This window comes from Zea mays, chromosome 1, assembly GCF_902167145.1.
Source record: "Zea mays cultivar B73 chromosome 1, Zm-B73-REFERENCE-NAM-5.0, whole genome shotgun sequence".
NCBI lineage: Eukaryota > Viridiplantae > Streptophyta > Magnoliopsida > Poales > Poaceae > Zea > Zea mays.
Genome location: NC_050096.1, coordinates 44,872,701 through 44,891,811, shown reverse-complemented (window position 1 = coordinate 44,891,811; position 19,111 = coordinate 44,872,701). Strand labels below are relative to the sequence as shown.

General features: G+C 46.7%; 2 protein-coding genes and 1 pseudogene across 4 annotated transcripts; 1 reads left to right on the top strand and 2 right to left on the bottom strand.

Annotated features, from left to right (window-relative positions):
* Positions 1-392: 392 nt before the first annotated feature.
* Positions 393-3,209, bottom strand: LOC100303814 (uncharacterized). Of its 2 annotated transcripts, NR_158632.1 has the most exons (6): positions 3,105-3,209; positions 2,477-2,619; positions 1,232-1,659; positions 903-1,158; positions 745-817; positions 393-647 (listed from the first exon to the last, which is right to left on the bottom strand). NR_158632.1 is itself a non-coding variant. In NM_001365839.1 (4 exons), the coding sequence occupies exons 2-3, from the start codon at positions 2,560-2,562 to the stop codon at positions 1,236-1,238; spliced, it is 510 nt and encodes a 169-aa protein (NP_001352768.1). In that variant the 5' UTR covers positions 2,563-2,619; positions 3,105-3,209; the 3' UTR covers positions 717-1,158; positions 1,232-1,235. The 2 variants fall into 2 exon arrangements, 1 of the variants encoding a protein (NP_001352768.1); NM_001365839.1 differs by lacking the exon at positions 393-647 and having other exon boundaries at positions 717-1,158.
* Positions 2,900-7,324, bottom strand: LOC100274183 (E3 ubiquitin-protein ligase - ATP-dependent DNA helicase pseudogene; annotated as a pseudogene). The gene is made up of 7 exons (NR_158633.1): positions 6,747-7,324; positions 6,594-6,660; positions 5,006-6,505; positions 4,784-4,861; positions 4,490-4,606; positions 3,406-4,154; positions 2,900-3,285 (listed from the first exon to the last, which is right to left on the bottom strand). The product of NR_158633.1 is annotated as an E3 ubiquitin-protein ligase - ATP-dependent DNA helicase pseudogene (transcript).
* An 878-nt stretch (positions 7,325-8,202) lies between these two features.
* On the top strand, positions 8,203-8,742 carry LOC109940973 (piriformospora indica-insensitive protein 2). Its single transcript, XM_020541387.1, has 2 exons — positions 8,203-8,571; positions 8,719-8,742. The coding sequence occupies exons 1-2, from the start codon at positions 8,203-8,205 to the stop codon at positions 8,740-8,742; spliced, it is 393 nt and encodes a 130-aa protein (XP_020396976.1).
* Positions 8,743-19,111: the final 10,369 nt, after the last annotated feature.

The window sequence follows — 19,111 nt, the reverse complement described above, 5'->3', positions numbered from 1 at the left end:
GGAACCGATGCGGACAATCTTAGATAAAAGTTTCAACCTTTTATGATTGGTGACTACTCCAAGTCCAATTTTATCATTGTTTTTGACATAACTCCACGTAGCAATACATGATTAATTAGAGTAGATATTTTTTGTTCTATCCGTATTAAATAGATCATAGTGTGCATTTATACAACAACTTCGCGGAGCTCATATGGTTATTGGTTGAGGCCAATACTTATGAGGAAGTGATTTCGAGGTTGAGTCCTCTTAGACTACTAGGTGAGTGTCTGTGCGTTACAACGGAACCGTATAATAACACGATAATTATGTACATATGTGTGTTATATTGTTATAAGTATGTGTCTATACGTTGCGACGGAAATAAAAGATTTGTATGAAACATTGATACGGAACGACAAACATCACTATATAATATGCAAAATCCGTGTTTTTCATTATCAATATCACACAAATTATTTCTAAAAAGATAATTTAGAATTTTTAATTACAGACAAATGTGTCGACAACCGTACACTAATCAGCTAATCCTTTTTAGCGATATCGATAAGTCTCTGTTGTATGTTTGCAGGGATGGCATATCGGCACGAATTGTCCTCATAACTTAACAGATCAATCACAAAGTTCCTTCGAAGAATATTTGCATTCTACAGACAAAGACATAAGAGAACAAAACGTATTATATTGTAAAACGAGGTAGCTGGAATGTATGTTTTGAACATAAAACGAACGTACTACACTCACCCCAACAAATTTCATTCGTCTGTCATTCCCCCACATGGTCATAACTTGTAGAACGAGGTAGCTGGTATTAAACCTATAGAATAATGTTTGGCCAACTATGTTTTATACAATGATTATCATAAAAAAATTAAACTGCTGAGAAGGTACGAAGAAAATACCCTCTTAAGTCAATTGGAACACCAGTCTGAATTGTATGTTCCCACTTAAAGATATCCTCCGCCCATCCAGAACGTTTCTTGTTGTAAGCAATCTTATATTTCTTTGAGGCCATGATAATAGCTTCCGCAAACCTCTTGTATGGCATGTGTTTACACCAATCTTGAGTCGGTGTAAAGTCGATAAAAGTCACATGCTTTTAACATGATCTATTACGAAAAGGGCGTGACATTCGTTGAATTTTCATGGCATAAGAACCTGCAAAATATCAGTCATTAGGATTGCAAAGAAGGGTCCTTTATAAATACATTCGAAATGAACACATACTTACATATTTACAACCCGTGATATAATAATTCATTGATGGCCAACAATCGAGTGTTTTGGCTAACTCTTCTACTGTAGGATCCTGATGGTACTTTGGAGGAGCTTGTGCTTGACGACTGCTTTATACACCACCACGACTCAAAACTCTCCCTAAGTTCCACAACCGAAGAATCTATTGCAGTGAGGTGGGGGAGGGACAGGAGCTTGATGTTGTCGACGGAGGTGACAGGGCGTTCGGCGTGGGATCCAAGGGGACAGCTCGAGCAGCATCCTCTTGTCGTCTTGCGTCTAGAGGAGGCCGGGATGAGGCAGCGACGCTTGCGCTGCATGTCTTCAACGCAGAGCACGGAGAAGGCAACAACGCAGTTTCGATGCGGAGCTCGGCGAGGTGCCACGGTGTGGGTGGCAGAGCGAAGAAGAAGGGCTCTGTGACTTCAGGGCGGGCAGCAAGGAGTAGTATAGATATGCACATCAGGAGATTAGAAAAACATTCTCATAAGATTCATACCCTATTTTATAAATCTAAAATTTAGCATTGCAACAAGACAGATATACATGTATATAGCTACAAAAAAGAAAAGTAATATGTGGAGTACATGTCCACAAATGGGGAGGCAACAACTACAACGCCTTCGTCACCGGCTTCTTCTATGTGCGGGTGCATGGTCATGCCACCGCCGCTGCAAGCACGCGGGCGCACTTCACTCCATAGTCCGCGCGCCTCCATGGATACACGAGGCTAGCGAAAACACCGCTCGCCATTTTTTCTGTGCAAGCACATGCCCACAAATGGGGATGTCGCGCTTGCAACACCTTCATCACAGACTTTCTATGCTATTTATAATATTTGAAATTTGTATTTATAATGCTTTATTTCCCAAATATTCATACCAACAATTCTTACTGGCGAGAAATATGAGTAAGAAAAAAGAGACAAGCAGTAAGGACATTTATCTTATCATAACTATCTATTAGCTTCAGGATTGGAACACCCTCGGCTAGTAGTTAGCCATCTAATTCAGCTAGATGCTATGGAAACCATATATGGGTTTTAGGTACATCATACATAAAACATCTAATCACGAAATCCTAAAGTTGACAGGGGTATGAGTTGACTGCACTTTGGATAGTAGACATTTAATATTTAAAATACAATTAAATACACTATAGTTCAAATTTTCACAAGAGATGCATCTGCTAGAGACTAAAAATTTTTAGTGTGCTAAACTGAAGATCACTTGACACATACCACTTTGTCACGCTCTTAGTGAAATGGATTGGCTTGTTTGCTACGATAAACTGTGGGTCTACACTTGCTATCGTGAGAGTGTACATGTCCGAGAATCTTGGTAATTTAGAAGAAATAGTGAGGCCATTGCTGCTGAAAGAACCCTAAGAGAAAACCCACAAGTTAGCAAAGCTATAGACACCAAATTGTTAATAAGTACTAAATCAAACCAGAACAGACATCTCAGAACTATCAATAATAATTCTCCTTAATTCAAACAAGATCACGTCAATATCTAATCAGTGAGGCATTCAACACCACATCAAGGGGACGTGTTCACCAAAAAGAATTGTCGGGCAAATAACAAGGCCTGCTTTTGAAACATATGCTTTACTGACCACAAGGATTGAATATCAAAGTACATTTGAAATCAATGCAGATTTGGTCTCTTGGGCGGCTGGCACCCTCATTAGCTAAAATATCATTTTTTGCAATGTTCCAATTAACAGAAATAGATCTGTTACATTATATGAACTTAGGAACTAACAAACTCATCTTTGTGCCATATACAATTTTGGACCATAACTACAAGATCACACAATCACCGATTAAGTAACCCAAACGTAGGATATATACAGAGCAAGAGTACCTGTACTTTAATGGCCTTGGTCCTCCAGAAGATAGATTTCAGAGCCTACATGATCTTGTCTACTCGAGCTCTCAAATCAAATAGGCGTAATTAAATGGCCTCCACACAGTAAAGAAATGCATGAATCAGAATTTGTTGCATTATCATTTGTAGACCTACAGCTCTCAAATCATTTGTGGACCTACATTAAAGAGATGCAAGAATATATACAGAGCAAAGTGTTTACCACTGCCCCGGAAGCATCCAAAATGAACCCACATTCCCAAAAAACAGAAGGTACCAAACATTAAGTGAGACTCACCTCTTTGGAGGAGACTGCAGATGAGGCTTGAACGTCTCAGGGCCTCCAACGTCTCGCGACTCCAGTGAATCGGTGGAGAGTGGTAGTGGTTTGGAGGCCTCGCCTCTGTCAAGTCTTTTATAGCAGAGACAACAATATATAAGGGGAAGATGTTGGGTGGAAGGTTGACTGCAGATTGGGGCAAATTTGAAGCTGGATTTGGAATGGGATCGTGGATGGGAGCTTCAATAGTAGGCGTCCCCCTTCCATAGTAGGCGTGCAGTGGCATCCATGCGCGGGTGCAAGGAGGTGGCGTGCGGGCGGGATGCGAGGCAGCCGCTGCGGGCATATGCGGCAAGGAGATGTTGGGCGAGGACGGGCGGTCTGAGGGCATCGCGGAGGAGGCGTCTACGTTTGGTGCCGAGGAAGAGGTGGTTGAATACGGTGGAGGGGGCACAGCGAGGAGGAATGACCTGATGAGGCTGGCCGGTGCTGGGGCAGGAGGAATCGAGGATGGAAAGGAGTGCCATCGAAGGAAGGAGTGCGACGAAACCGCGATCGAGCGATGATGGAAGGGAGGCACGGAGTGTGTCGCGACGATGCAAGGCCGGCGACGGGCCCGACTTTCACGCTGGAGTCCTTGCGTGGTTGACGGGGGCTGAGGCGGGGGCATGGTGAAGGGGTGTGGACGCCCACACTAAACCCTTATAGAGTTGTAAATATATGAGTGGACATTTTGTCGGAAAGAAGTTGCAGAACTGGAGCATCATCTGGAATTGTAGTTTTTCATCAAACTGTTATTAAAATATTATTGTCTAATAAACAAATCCAGGCACCTTCTAAATTTTATTTATTGTAAGAACATTTACACAGTTGTACTTCATAATATCGTCTTGAGTAATACTAATATATGTGCAAAATTATCACTTAATAAGTGAAATGGTTAGCATTGACAATAACTAATAACTAATACAAAAAGACAGTTGCATAGTCAGCTCATTATTTCACTTTTAAGAAAATAAGCAAAATACTGCAACTCATCTACATCTAACATAGAACTGCAAATGTGACAGGTGTATGCTTACTGATGTGAGAAAGAGCTTACAGTGTTAAAGAGACATATTGCGACTTCATCATAAGTTCTACCAATAATTTGTGTCTTCAGAGACTCTGTGATGCAGTTAACAATGGTATGGAAATGTGTCTCCTGCTTTTCATTGCCCTGAAAAGAAATTTTACGTTGTTATTTAGTAGCAAAAATCTATAACAAACTTAATGATGCAACTTCACAGGTCTTAATTTCCCAATAGAGACATAAACAATTCATACCCAGATAAAAAGAGACATAAAAATGGTACCCAGATTGTCGAATTAAGTGGCTAGAGTACTTGTGCCTCACCTAGGTGGTGGCAGGGGTGAACATTTTGGGCGAGGCATCGATAAGGTAGACAACCATCTCCTTGTTCACCTCCCTCTCCTGGTTCCCCGAGAAAGCAATCCAGCACCACAAAAAATGTGGTGTCGCGACATGGTCAAATAATCAAATTAGTTTTTTTTTCAAAACACTGATCCGATAGAAGGAGAATAGGGAGAGAGAACACAGCTAAGAGCCAGTACGAACCTGGTCACTGTCTTCGTCTTCATCGCTATCGTCGCAGAAGATCCCCTTTCCTAGGAAGGCGTCAGCAAACAAAAAAAAGACTGTACAAAGCCTGAGCAGGGTGAGAAACAAAACTTTTTGAATGGACCTGCCTTAAAGTAGCTAAAATATTGGTGTTTCTTTAGTTCTAATAAACTTTTGTTACAGTGCCCTACTGTATTTACAGTTCAAAAATGTTTGGTTGGTTCAAGAACTAATGAAATCTCTCACTTCACTTCTTCCTGTTGATTGAGAAAAATAACTCACGCCAGAGCATACAGGTCTTATCTGTGGAATTTCACAAACAGCAAAAAAATAAAGATAGAAGAAAATCTTGGTTGTCAATATTATATCATAAGAAAAGGTCTTGAGTGTTGAGCTTCTTCTGCAGTCGCCAAATGTAAATTGATCTATATTCTAAGTTTCAAGATTAGAGAAATGGAGGAATGATACTGCAGGCTAGAGTCATGATAGGTCAAGTATCTACTTTAAATGTTCAAATCGCCTCTACAAAACCCAACAAGGGTAATCCAGGCCAGGAGTATTTCAGAGGTTGGACATGTTCAAGGGTGTGGAATACAAGTTCACCACCATGAGGTGGTTGAGGAAGAGCATGATAACCACAAACAATCTGTAGAGGTTCATTATTGTGTGCCTAAAAACGATAATGTATATGAACAATAAGAATTCAAGCCATCTTAAGGTATTTGAGAGGCACGAATATCTAAAATGACCAGCACCAGTTTTGTCCTCCAAAGTACTACTATAAAATTTGTTGTACACTTGTACTGACAGTTATCATGGGTAAAACAAAAAACACAGGGCAACTCTTAGCTAAATGCTCATACTTTAATGGTCTAATACAACTTATTTTAGCAGTGTATTATCTTGATTTGTCCTGCAGAGATATGGTGCTTTGTATTTGTTGGCAGCTTCTTCAATTACTACTGGAATGTCCATGCTGGAGGTATGTGGCTGTTTGTCTATGTTTAGGTTATCTCCATCAGCTTTTCTATCCCACATATCATGTCTCCTAAAAATGCTCCAAACCGACCACATACATTGAAACTGCTTCATTAAAAAAACATGACACCAATATTTTTAAAAAAGACAACACTTCGTAATTTTACTAAAAGCAAATTTGTCATGTTTCCCAGTCCATAGTTTCAACACGAGAAGTACTTGACTATAATTCTGCTTCAGAACCCATGAGAAATAGTACTTTTATGCCATCCATAAGCTAACATGACCAAATTTGTTTAAATGTGGAGCCTACAAAAAATCAAACTTTATGCATGATTTTAAGCTAGGAGAAAAGAGCTATTACCAATACTCAAAGCACCGCATGCAGAGCCCACACTCAAGCTCCCTCTTTGTGTCCACTTCTGATAAATGCTCATCCCTGCTCCTAAATTTTTTCAGGCACAATTTTCTCTGTTTCCTGTCGTCCAGCTCGGTGATGCCACTTAGAAGATGCAACAGCTACAGGAAAACGATGTTTGCCATTACGTAACGCAGTCAGAATCGACACTTATGGGCAATTATTCAAGGAAGAAAGTGGGTGGCTTACCGTAGAACTCCATGATGCTGGCCTCCATCTCCCAATCGGGAAGCGCCGATGAGCCATTTGCGCACACCTATCGGAGAAACAACAACTCAGCAGCCAGCTCATGGAGTGAAAACCTAATCGAGCACGACCACGAGCTAGGGTGCAAGGTGATACCTTGTATAGCATAATCTTCAGGAGGTCGAACACGCCAGTGAGCTTGCGCCTTGCAGTCGGTACAGTGCAGGAGGAAATGAGTGACAACGTTGTACGCCACCCACATCTGGATGACCGAACCATCATACACTGGCGGCTTTCCCGGCGGCGACTCACACTGGCGGCTTTCCCTGTGGCTTTCTCGGCGGCGACTCACGCGGCCTTCCTTCCTCTCCCTCACGCGCAACCGGATCTCACCTTACGGTGATGCCTGGCAGCTTTCCCTGCGGCGACTCACGCGGCCTTCCTTCCTCTCCCTCGCGCGGCATCACTGTGATGGCTGCTCTTGACGCGCGGAGCGTGGAACTGGCGGCGGATCTCGCCTTTCGGTTTGGTGGGGGCGCGGAGGTGGTGAGTATCCCGGCGGCAGCTAGCGTGGCTGGTGGGGCACGCGGAGCGCGGAGCTAGTGGGGGCGGGCTGCCGGGGAAGGAAGGGCGGCGTTGGTGGGGGACTTGGCAGCATTTGGGGGAGCTGGGGAAGGAAGGGCACCATCACAAAGGGCAGCGCCGTCGAGGGCGAGGACAGGGGGCGCGGTTTGGTGGCGGGCGGGATACCCGGCGACGAGATTGGTGGCAGGCGGGTTCAAGGGCAGAGTTGGTGGGGCGCGGGCGAGATACCGGGGGCGATTGCTGGCGCGCGTGTGGCATGTGTGATGCGTGGAGGAAGACGCACACGGGACGGCGGGGGCACGGTGATGCTGTGGACGCCCTCGCTGTACCCTTAAGGTGTAGTAGAGATATGCAATGGTTTTCTCTAAATTTCTACCTCTATATTATAAGGACGGCAATTTAATCTGTGGATTCGGATATTCGATTCGAAGGAGCTGGGTATGGATACATTTTTGACCCATGTGTCAAACTCGTATCCGTCTGAAGTCGAGCGGGCACGGATTAGGATATTACCTTCCACCCGCGGGTTATCCGTTGGATATCCAAAATCGACCTAGAGTTTTTTTTGCCTAGCCCATATTACACATCAAAGAGCAAACCCTACGTCTAATGCTACTAATTCCCCAACATTGTCACCACCTTCTAGCCTTGTTGGCTTCCTGCACTGTGCCTTGTGCCTCATTCCAAGTCTCATAGGTCACAGCACAGCGCTGGCGGCTGCCCCCTCCAAGCCCTAGTGCCCCTAGCTATAGTACACACGACATAATAAATTTTTTATCTCTACTACTACTTAAGACTACAGTATAGGCATTCACGGTGCACGGTTTTGCCCCCCACACACCCCAACATCCTCCCCCTCTGCTTCGCTCCCCATGGCACCCTCCTCACCCTCCCAGCTACCTCTGCTCCGCTCCCCATCGCGCCCTCCTCACCCTCCCAGCTGCGATCCCCGTCACCCGCAATCCCCGAAGGGGACGCACCGACGCCGGAGCTGCCAGGGGCAGAGCTGGTAGCCATCTTTCGGGTGATGGCAGAACTCCTCGGCGACCCGGCGTGGTCGCAGCTCCACCCATGGCCCTGCACCAATACATCATGGTCGGGCCTGCAGTGCGAGCTCGTGTCCGACGACGCGCGCGTGCTCCGCGCCACCCGCCTCCACCTGGGCCCCGACGTCGCCACCCCGCCCTTCAGGCCCGAGGCCAGGCTCGACCCCACCTCGCTGCGTGGCCTGCCGCACCTCCGGACGCTCTCCATCTTCTGCTGCTTCGGCGCCACCCAAGCCCCCGTCGAGCTGCCGCCCGTGTTGTTCACGTCGTCGTCCTCGCTCGAGCAGATCGTGCTCAAGTCCAATCCCGGCCTCATCGGACCCATACCGGCGACGTTGGTTCTTATTTTGGTAAATATTGTGTTATACACACCGATGATTACCAGTTGAGTGATAAATATTATGTTATGTGAATAATCTACAGAGAGAGGCTTGACTATGAGGTTAGGGAAGAATGACAGCTACTACTATACTAGCAGTGTCTGTTTTACTCTGCAGGTATCCAGAGTAGTGTTTGAATGAGCGCAATCGGTCAGTTTTGACTACTACTACTATTCTGCCATTTACTAGAGCTTCCTGTTGTATACAGTGTATGGTTCTTATTTTGGTAGCAAGACTGTAATTTAAGAAAGTTTATAAAGCAGCAGTAAGACATGCCTTTGGTTGATTATTCTTTGTGTTTGTAAGTTCGCTATCAAGATGGTTCTTTGCATTTGTTCATACATGCTTTTGGTTGATTCAGGTTTGGCTATCACATGTCTGAAGTTGTAAGCATGTAACTCATATTTTTCTCAAACAACCTTTTCCAATCCTAGGCTGCCGAACAAGGAGAAGAAGCATTCTAGGCAAATGGGGCTGAGCTGTTTCCAAATATATATTATCTATTGCTACTTCCTTCACATATCATTACTTTATGTGTTCTTGCTGGTTACATTTGGCGCCATTGCTGGTAAGACGGTACCACCCACAGTTTTATTGAGAAAGGCTTTTTAAGATGGTTGTGGTTGTACAAATTGAAAAATAAAGCTACACTAACTTAATTTTCCTTTTCTTCTTGTGCTTCAGGAAGCTTGATTACGTTGATGGAGTTTGTCCCACCAATGTCAATGTACCGCATAATCTATGAGCTCTTTCCACCTTCATCATCGGGACTTTTCTCAAACTTCTCCGGTGTACACTTGGGAGACTTGAGTGATCCTGAAACTATAAGAGCTCATATTTGTGTATGTTCTATAAAGGATAGATATTATAAATATTGTGAATATAGAAACGTAGTAACACAGTGACAACTAACTATTTTATTAAATCATGGTTCGTTCTTGTTCACCCGTCTCATACATTATTCCATTTATTTCTTATCTTAGTTGTATGTTTACCAAAAAATGAAGAATCGATCCAACAAAGAACTAACCATGGTTCTTTTTTCCTTCTGTTTGCCCTCGTGCAGTTCGACTACCTTCAGCATGCTCAAGCTCGCTAAGGAGGCCAGCAGGCGACATCATCATGGTTTCTTCTTGTTCACCCGTCTCATACATCAATATTTTTATTTCTTATCTCAGTTGTATGCTTACCAAAAAAAGAAGAATCGATTCAACAGTGAACTAACCATGGTTGTTCTTTTTTCCTACTTTTCGCGCTCGCGCAGTTCGACTACCTCATCCCACCGATGAGGATGGACAAGTGCAGCGCGAATGGACAAGTGTAGCGCGAACAGCGTGGACAGCGGCAACGTACACAAGGCGGCCATGGTGATGAACGGGTTGCCCATCAGTGTGTATGCATCGGAGACGTTGGGGTGTACGACGACCATGTCCATAGACGGTTGATGAGCAAGATGCTTGGGCGCATTGGGGATTCACCGTTGATCAGGTTCGGCACATACACATGCGACGTGTGCGTTGTGTCGTGCATGCTCAAGTGGGACATGGCCACTGTCATGGAGTACAAGGGCCTACCCCTGTAGCAGGCCATCGACTACTGTGTCAGGAGCACGATGCAGAATATCCGAAGACAACTATTATCAATAATTAGCCAATATAAACTATTTACAAATCTTTACTAATGTTTACAAAATAGCATATCCATATATCATTGTTTTTAGGAAAAAGAATGGCGTATTAGTATTGACACATCACGTATCCATAGGAAGTCTCGTAATTGATTAATAACATCTTGTTGACCACAGGTGTAGCTATTAGACAATATATGGGTTTGATATATGAACATGTATGGTGTTTAGTTGCTTCTTCTACTTTTTTCTAATTGATGAATAAAAAATGAATGGGTCTTTCCTCCTTTTCCTCATGTCGGGAGAGCACATCTCATGAAGTGATCCAAAATTAATTACTACTAATGTTTTTATCAGTGGTGTTCGTGTACCGTCGCAACACACGGGCAACTAACTAGTTAAGTTTTTAATTGTGTATGATGGTGAATTGGAAAGAAATTTGATTAATTATGCTATTGAATTGTTGAAAATGATTATGGGCCAGTTTGGTTCAGCTTTTCTCTAACCAGCTTTTCCGAGAATCTAGCTATGGGGAGAATCTGGCTGTGTAGAGAATCTGAGTATCATTAGGATTACGTGTGGAGGAAGATAAAGTTGTCCATGGGGCTCAGGATCTATAAAGTGATGGGTTACTACTATTGCGACGACTCAACCAATTATATGTTTATGTTGATTTTGAATGGTTTTTACCCAAACGAATTTTATAGAATCTGACTGAAAAGCTGAGTGTTGGCAGTCCGCAGTAGCTTTTGGTGGCCAGAAGCTACGAAAAGCCGAAACAAACAGGGGCTATGTCTGTCATATACGACGGATATCTGAAATCCATTCGAAATCTGATGGGGCACGGGCATGGATATAAATTTCTACCTGTGGGTATAATTACGAGCGAATATTGGTTGCAATAACAGATATGGTTGTGGGCGGATATTTGCGATATCCGACCCAAATTTGGTCCGTTGCTAACCCTACCCCTATATCTCACTTTTGTATCACGTCATTAAGATTATACCCCTACTTTTTCATCTTCTGCAACAGTTCCCTCTAAATTCTTCCCTTATATCCCACTACAACTATAAAATATCATTTTATATCCATACTTTTCATCCATTATCATTTTTTACTCTGCTAGCAATTAATTATGGGCATAAAACACGAGACATGCACAGTTGTAAGTGGACATGACGAGAACGTGGGGAAAGAAAAGGCTACCGTCGTTTAGCGTGTAGGATAGCGGTGTGCGCTGTATAGCTTGGCGTGCTCCTGTAGCCGCCATGCACACGAGTGGGGGAGAGGGAAGGCAAGTGTTGTACTTTGTATTAGTCTATCTCTAGCATATTCTTTGTGCTACTTTCTAACTCATTTTCTTTTTAAAACTCTACTTTTGTAAAACTCAAAATCATATTTTTTTTTATTTACATAACTCCCTAAAACTAAACTTAAGATAAAATATCTTTTAAATAGAATTCCTTTCTTTATGAAATATATTTTCCTAAAGCAAATATGTAGTGATATTAAAATTTTGATAGTTTAGAAGTTAGCATTAAACTTTGAAACTAGAATTTGAGAAGACATAGGATAAAATAGAAAGATCCTCATATGTTTAATTGGTAAACTATTCTTAAATAGATTTTGTGGGTGGGGAACCTTCTCTTAGTAGAGACCAAATAAAAGATCTTTATACAAGGGTGATTTAATATTTATAAATATCCATTAAAATTGTAAGATGACATGTTAGAAATTGTTTTCTATAATAGTATAGTTTGTGTATATGAGTTTCATATTGAAAAGCATTTAGTTAATGAATAAAATAATATAATAAATAAAATAAATAAAATTGAACTATGCATCATGCCAGACTTTTTGAATGTGCATCTAATTTGACTTGAAAGTTAAACTCAGATCTAGAATGCAATTTAAATTTAGAAATTCAAAATAGAAATAATAAAAGAAAAAGAGAAGAGAAGAGACTTACCTCGGCCCAGGAAGCCCACGCCGGCCTAGTTCTCCCTACACAGCTAGCCCAACTTCACACCCACGCGAACCATTGTCCTACTGACATGTGGGCCCGGTTGGCCGGTGACCTCACGTATGCCCACCCATGCGTCGATGTGTGGGACCCACGGGTCAGCTTCACCCCGCGCGCACTGTCGCCTGGAGTTAGTCACGCTATCGTCTAGAGCTCGACAAGATGTCTTGGAGGATCGCAGTGGCGTCTGCAACATGCTTGTGGCCTTGCTACTCTCGAATTTGGAGCAGACACACTGGGATTCCTCACCAGAGTTCGCAGACAGCAGCAAACCCACGCCTCGCTGTGGCCGGGTGGCGCCGTAGCCTCATCCACTAATAAGAAGTGTGCCATGGTTTTCGCCTTCTTATGCTCTTCTTTGGCACCGAATAGATTCAAGAATAGTGCTTTGGGAGAATAGATGGGCTCCACGCTGGCGATGGTGCCGCCATGGGCACCCCTGCTCCACCATGTGTGGAGTGTGGGGGAAGAGGGAGTTGAAGGAGATGTTCTGTTGACCGTCGATCTGGTGATGGACGGTGGAGATTAGAGGGGATGTAACGATTCAGCTTGGAGAACCACGTCCGTTGGATCCGAAAAGTAGGGGAGGATTAGATCGAAGTTGGTTAAAATCTTGGCCATAGATCTCTTATCGTGCGGCTCAACTTGCGTGTCGGTTGGGTATGGACAATTTCTAATATGGCCCACCGGAAGTTGATCCAACAACTCACATTAGTGGATACCCTTTCGGACAAGGAATTTTTCGTGTGAGTCCTCGGGTTTCCGGGGAAATAACCCGTCATCCAAAATGAGTCAAAGGAAATTAAATACATGCCCTAAATTTTAGTGTTTAGACACTGGACTCTTTAGGAATAGTAGCCGCCATCCACAGCGCATGAATGTATGTTAAAATAAAATCTAAACATTATTTTGTGTATAAAATAATTCCAATGATTTCAGAAAAATCATAACTTTCTGGTTTTAACTATAAATTTAGTGGTTCTCGAATTTACGATCTCGTAGCGAAGTATAGAATATTCATACATTGTTTGTTGTCATGTTTTGGTGTAATGTTATCATAGACATTAATTGTTTATTTGTATGTATTGCTACGAATAGAAGCCAGGTCTGAGGAACCTGAAGCGGTTGGAGAAGTATCTAGAGTTGCACAAAAAAGCAAGTTGTACCCTCGATCACTATTCTTTATCTTATAATGTTCTCGATAATCACCGTGACATGCTTAGGCTAACTTGGTGGGACCTAATAGGTTACCCTAGTTTTGTCTATCCTACACCTTGCAAACAAATGAACTATTGTGTAGTCTTGCTATTGCTCTACCTATTTTTGGGATTAATGTTGTATATGAATTATGATCATGCTTTATCATTATTGTTGGATTATTTATTGTTCATGACAAGATTATTGTGTTAACTGGAACATGGAGCTTAACCTGAGAAAACAGTGCTACCACAAGGGTCGAATGGGATGCCCTTGGCTGACTAATTAGGAAACCTAGTGGAGGACTGCCTTACCCGAAAGGGGCAACCGCGGTGTGAGGAGCTACCGGTATAGAGAGGTTCTCGGACGATCATACTACGATGGCTTTTCGGACGAAGGATTCCTATATCGCCCGTTCTCGTAGAAACCATAGTGGGTTTTCTGAAGCTAGTGGAATTTTATAAATGCCTCATGGTAGGTCCCTGCCTTGTCTCCTGGGTAGAGATGAATAGGAAGTCTTGATCCCTCGGCAAACGGGTAACACGACTTGTGGGTAAAGGGTAAAACCTCTGTAGACTATAAAACTAATATATCAGCCGTGCTCGCGGTCAAGAGCGACTCAGGACACTCGCATGATTAATTTATGGAATTAAATTTAATCTGTCATTTTGCATTGCATTGTGGGAATTTATTATTAATTGTAATCAATTATTTAATTGGGTTGGTATCTAGTCGATGTAGTGTCGGGGTAGATGTCGGAGCCACTAAAGTGCGTCTTGCCCCAGGACAATGGGCAAGTATGATGTCATCACGTCCTCCGTCGCCCCGGTGGCCCGGGCGACAGTCGTGTAGACGACCAACCAGCCGCCCGGGTCTTGCTTAGGCTCATACTTGTCGACGTTTGAGACCTTGAAGTTGGGGGCCACTGAATGGCCCGGAGACACGGAGTAAGTGTGGAGACTCCGCACGTGTCTTCCTGTCGACGTTCGTGAGGTTGGTCCCAGGGAGGGGAGTTGGTAGTGGGTCATCTCAACCATCCCCGGAACGGGCCACTAGTTGAGGCTGCAGCCGACTCAGCACGGGTGGTGCGACTTCGTGTCGGGACGCCATGATCCCGGTCATACTCCTCCTGGCGCCTTATCTCATTTTCGTGTCGTCGGTCGCACGAAGCGTTGATGGAGCTCTGCGCGTCCCGCTGGCTGTTGATGGCATGACGTAGGTCATTCGGAGGATGAGCGATGGGTAGAAGGTGATTAGCTACTTGAGTAAGCAGCCGCGGGTAGCCTTCCGCGTCTGGAGTTCGCGGGAGGCCGTCAGCTATCTGGGCCAGTACCCCTCCGACTTAACTCGGCGTGTTCATTGCACGAGCAAAGTCAGGGTACAAGTTCCGAGCGAAGAGAGGGTTCTCTCGGTGCAGCCTTACACCTTGCTCAGCTTGCTCTTATTCTTGTTCCTGAGCTTGTAGGCGATCACGGCAACGAGAGTTTCGCCTTTCTCGGTGTACTCCTTCGTCGGGAGTTTCTCCCACTTCTAAAGCTTCGTTGCAGGACATGGGCTACGCTGGATCCCGTTCCCTCGCTTCGTGATGTCGCCGTATGTTCCGGCGTCTGTTCCTCCATCGTCGCACTTCACGCTGGAGAGGTTCTTCCCCTTGCATGGTAGGCTCATCGTCGGAGATGGGTGCTGACTCCAATGTCCCCCCGATGAAGAGGACGTCGGGGTAGAAAGGAGCCGGTGCGATGGCGCTCTTCCTTTCGTCCTCCTTTGAAGGTGAAGGCATCGAGAAGATGGCTTGCCATGTTCTTGTCCCCTGACTCGGGACGTTTGCTTCCTTCTTTCAAGTGATCCGTGTCCACTCCTTTGTGGGCGAGGTGGACAACGGAGTTCTTCGGGCAAGCGAGCTCCCGACCTTCGGTTTGTAAGGGGCCATCTTCCCTCGAGGTGCAGGTGGGGGCACCACCCGCTGTTCTGCTCTAGCTCCCCTCGGGATTTCCGAGGAAAGCTTCTTCTCCGGTGGATTTGCCACACGGTGCAGAGTTCCCTCTTCATCCGCTATGGACGAGATGGTTCCAAAGCAGAACATAGTCCCGGGGCGATGGGCGATCTTGCACTTGGAGGTAATGGCCATTGAGCTAGCTTGGATCAATGACACACCCCCTACCTGGCGCGCCAGCTGTCGGTGTTTAGAGTCCGACCGCACACCCAGGGTTACCCTTGCGGTGCTTTTGGGTAGCACGGTGTTGTTGATTGTAACTCAATGGTTCGTGATGGACGCACGAGAGAGAGACAGACGATTTTCTGTAGGTTCGGCCCGCTTGGAGAGGTATAATACCCTACTTCCTGGGGTGGATCTGTATGTGGTGGGTTACAAGTGGTATCTCCTGAATGGAGAAAAGCTAATGAGATAAGTAGATGGGGATGAAAATGATGGGGTTCCCCCTAGGCCTTATATACATGACCGTGGGGTATTCCATACGTACATGATGATCACATGTCTCCTAAATAATAGTGAACCGACTGAACTGATCTCCCGAAAATCTTGCTGACTCATCCCTAATCCGCCCCGACATTTGAGGGCGCCATGCGCGGGAAAGTCGGACGGTTTCTTTGGATAGCGCACGATTTTACGGACTGCCTGGGCTCGAGTCCGTCGCCTTCTCAGGTCGACCCATTCTGCCAATAGCTCTTGCCTGACCCACGAAGGGATGGCCTTGCGGGGTAACTGGCCCGAGGCCCCACACGAGGACCTTCGCCTTCCAGTGGACCCAGGGGATATATGTCCTCCACAACTTATACTTAGTAATTACTAATTAATTTTTGACCAACTTTAAAATCAATGCTCAGCCTCAACCATTCTTCTTGGTAAGCCTTACACTTCACATGAGCCCCCACCGTAAGTGAGCTCATGAATATTATTCTCCACAACTTGTTGAGCGATGAACGTATGTGAGATCACTCTTGCTAAACTCACACCAAGTCAAGAACAGGTACCGCTGGAGGATCATGAAGGATGATATGATGAGTTTTCGGAGAGGTCTAGGCCATCGTCCCCTAGTCAACTATGGCGTTGTGGAAGATCGTTGTCGTCATATGATGTATTTATTTGGCTATTTTGTACAAAACCCTTATACAATAAAGATGTGACATTGATTTCTGTACCATGAGTCATCATATGTGTGAGACTTGATCCTAGCACTCCTTTGAGATGCACCCGGGTTTTCCCTTAAATCTGGGTGTGACAGAAGTGGTACCAGAGGAATGTTGAATGTAGGATGTAACTTAGATAGAACTGGTCAAACTCTTACTGTAGGCGTTTCGACCCCGGGGGGTCCCTGGACCGACGAGTAAATTGTCGCTGCGTGTCCCAGCCCAGATGGGTCGGCGCGAGACGGAGCACGAAGGGGGAAAAGGAGACAGACAAAAGGGGAAACCCGCGACCTTCGTGTTGTCCTGTGCCCAGGTCGGGTGCGCTTGCAGTAGGGGGTTACAAGCGTCCGCGTGGGAGAGAGCGAGAGCCTTACGCGCCGGCCCGTTCTCCCGCGTGGCCAACCTTCTCGTACGAGAGCCCTGGACCTTCCTTTTATAGGCGTAAGGAGAGGGCCCAGGTGTACAATGGGGGATGTAGCAGTGTGCTAACGTGTCTAGCAAAGAGGAGCTAGAGCCCTAAGTACATGCCGTCGTGGCAGCCGGAGAGGTTTTGGCACCCTGTTCATGTGATGTTGTGGCCGTCGGAGGAGCGCTGGAGCCTTGCGGAAGGACAGCTGTCGGGGCTGTCGAGTCCTTGCTGACGTCTCCTTGCTTCCGTAAGGGGCTGAGAGCCGCTGTCGTCATGGAGCACGCGGGGCGCCATCATTAATAGTTTACCGGGGTGAGCCAGATGGGACGCCGGTCTCGTTCCCCGTAGCCTGAGCTAGCTAGGGGTAGGGTAATGATGGCCCCCCCTGTGACGTGGTCGGTCCGAGCCCTGGGTCGGGCGAGGCGGAGGCTCCTCCGAGGTCGAGGTCGAGTCTGTCTTCCGAGGTCGAGGTCGAGTCCGAGCCCTGGGTCGGGCGAGGCGGAGTTCGTCGTCTTCCGGAGCCGAGGCTGAGTCCGAGCCCTGGGGTCGGGCGAGGCGGAGTTCGTCGTCTTCTGGAGCCGAGGCTGAGTCCGAGCCCTGGGGTCGGGCGAGGCGGAGTTCGTCGTCTTCCGGAGCCGAGGCTGAGTCCGAGCCCTAGGGTCAGACAAGGCGGAGTTCGTCGTCTTCCGGAGCCGAGGCTGAGTCCGAGCCCTAGGGTCGGGCGAGGCGGAGTCCATCGTCCGAGGCCGAGACGGGGGCCGAGCCCTGGGGTCGGGCGAGGCGGAGCTTCTTATGGCGCCCGAGGCTGGACTTGGCTGTTGTTAGCCTCACTATGTCGAGTGGCACAACAGTCGGAGCGACGCAGGCGGCGTTGTCTTCTTGTCAGGTCGGTCAGTGGAGCGGTGAAGTGACTGCAGTCACTTCGGCTCTGTCGACTGAAGAGCACGCGTCAGGATAAGGTGTCAGGCCATCCTTGCATTAAATGCTCCCGCGATATGGTCGGTCGGCGTGGCGATCTGGCCAAGGTTGCTTCTCGGCGAAGACTGGGCCTCGGGCGAGCCGAAGGTGTGTCCGTTGCTTGAGGAGGCCCTCAGACGAGACGTGAATCCTCTGGGGTCGGCTGCCCTTGCCCGAGGCTGGGCTCGGGCGAGGCAAGATCGTGTCCCTTGAGTGGACTGAGCCTTGACTTAATCGCACCCATCAGGCCTTTGCAGCTTTTTGCTGATGGGGGTTACCAGCTGAGATTAGGAGTCTTGGGGGTACCCCTAATTATGGTTCCCGACAGTAGCCCCCGAGCCTCGAAGGGAGTGTTGATACTCGCTGGGAGGCTTTTGTCGCACTTTTTTGCAAGGGGACCGACCTTTCTCGGTTGCATTTCGTTCTGGTGGGTGCGCGCGAGCGCACCCGCCGGGTGTAGCCCCCGAGGCCTCGGAGGAGTGATTTGACTCCTTCGAGGTCTTAGCGCGTTTCGTGATGCTTCGGCCGGTCTGGTTGTTCCCTCATGCGAACTGGCCGTAGCCCGGGTGCACAGTCGAGTCCCAAGTTCTCGGGCTGGTATGTTGACGCTGTCAACGGTTCAGCCGGAGCCGGGTTTGCGAGAGCAGCCCCCGAGCCTCCGCACAGAGCGAGAGGACGGTCAAGGACAGACTCGGCTTTTTACATACGCCCCTGCGTCGCCTTTCCGCAAGGAGGAGGGGGAAGCGCCATGTTGACCTCGGAGGGCGCCGAACATGGTGTCTCCAATGAGTTGTTAACGGGTAATCCGAGTGGACGCCCGTGCCCCATTCGTTAGGGGTCGGCTAGTGGCCCGGAGGCGCGCTCCAAAAGTACCTGCGGGTGATTTGCCAGACCCGGTCCCCTTTTGACGGGGTCCGAGGGCTCGATGCTCCCTCTGGTGGGATTCCGTTACAAAATCGTTCCCGTCGGTCTCGGAAATGTCCTAGGGTACCTCAGGAGCGTAGCCCGAGCCTCGGTTATGTATCGAACATACCCAGGGTCATCCCTCGCTCTGCGTGCTCTGAGGCGGCTGTCAGAACCCTTCGGGGGCCAGCCTACGAACCCCTGATCAATAGTGGGCGCGGAGCCCGAGTGGCCTAAGGCGGCC

Coding starts and splice junctions, on each gene's coding strand:
- LOC109940973 (XM_020541387.1), top strand. CDS start 8,203: ATGGCAGAACTCCTCGGCGACCCGGCGTGGTCGCAGCTCCACCCATGG. Junction 8,572..8,718: donor CGACGTTGGTTCTTATTTTG/GTAAATATTGTG, acceptor TTTACTCTGCAG/GTATCCAGAGTAGTGTTTGA.
- LOC100303814 (NM_001365839.1), bottom strand. CDS start 2,562: ATGTACACTCTCACGATAGCAAGTGTAGACCCACAGTTTATCGTAGCA. Junction 1,660..2,476: donor ACTAAGAGCGTGACAAAGTG/GTATGTGTCAAG, acceptor CCCGCCCTGAAG/TCACAGAGCCCTTCTTCTTC.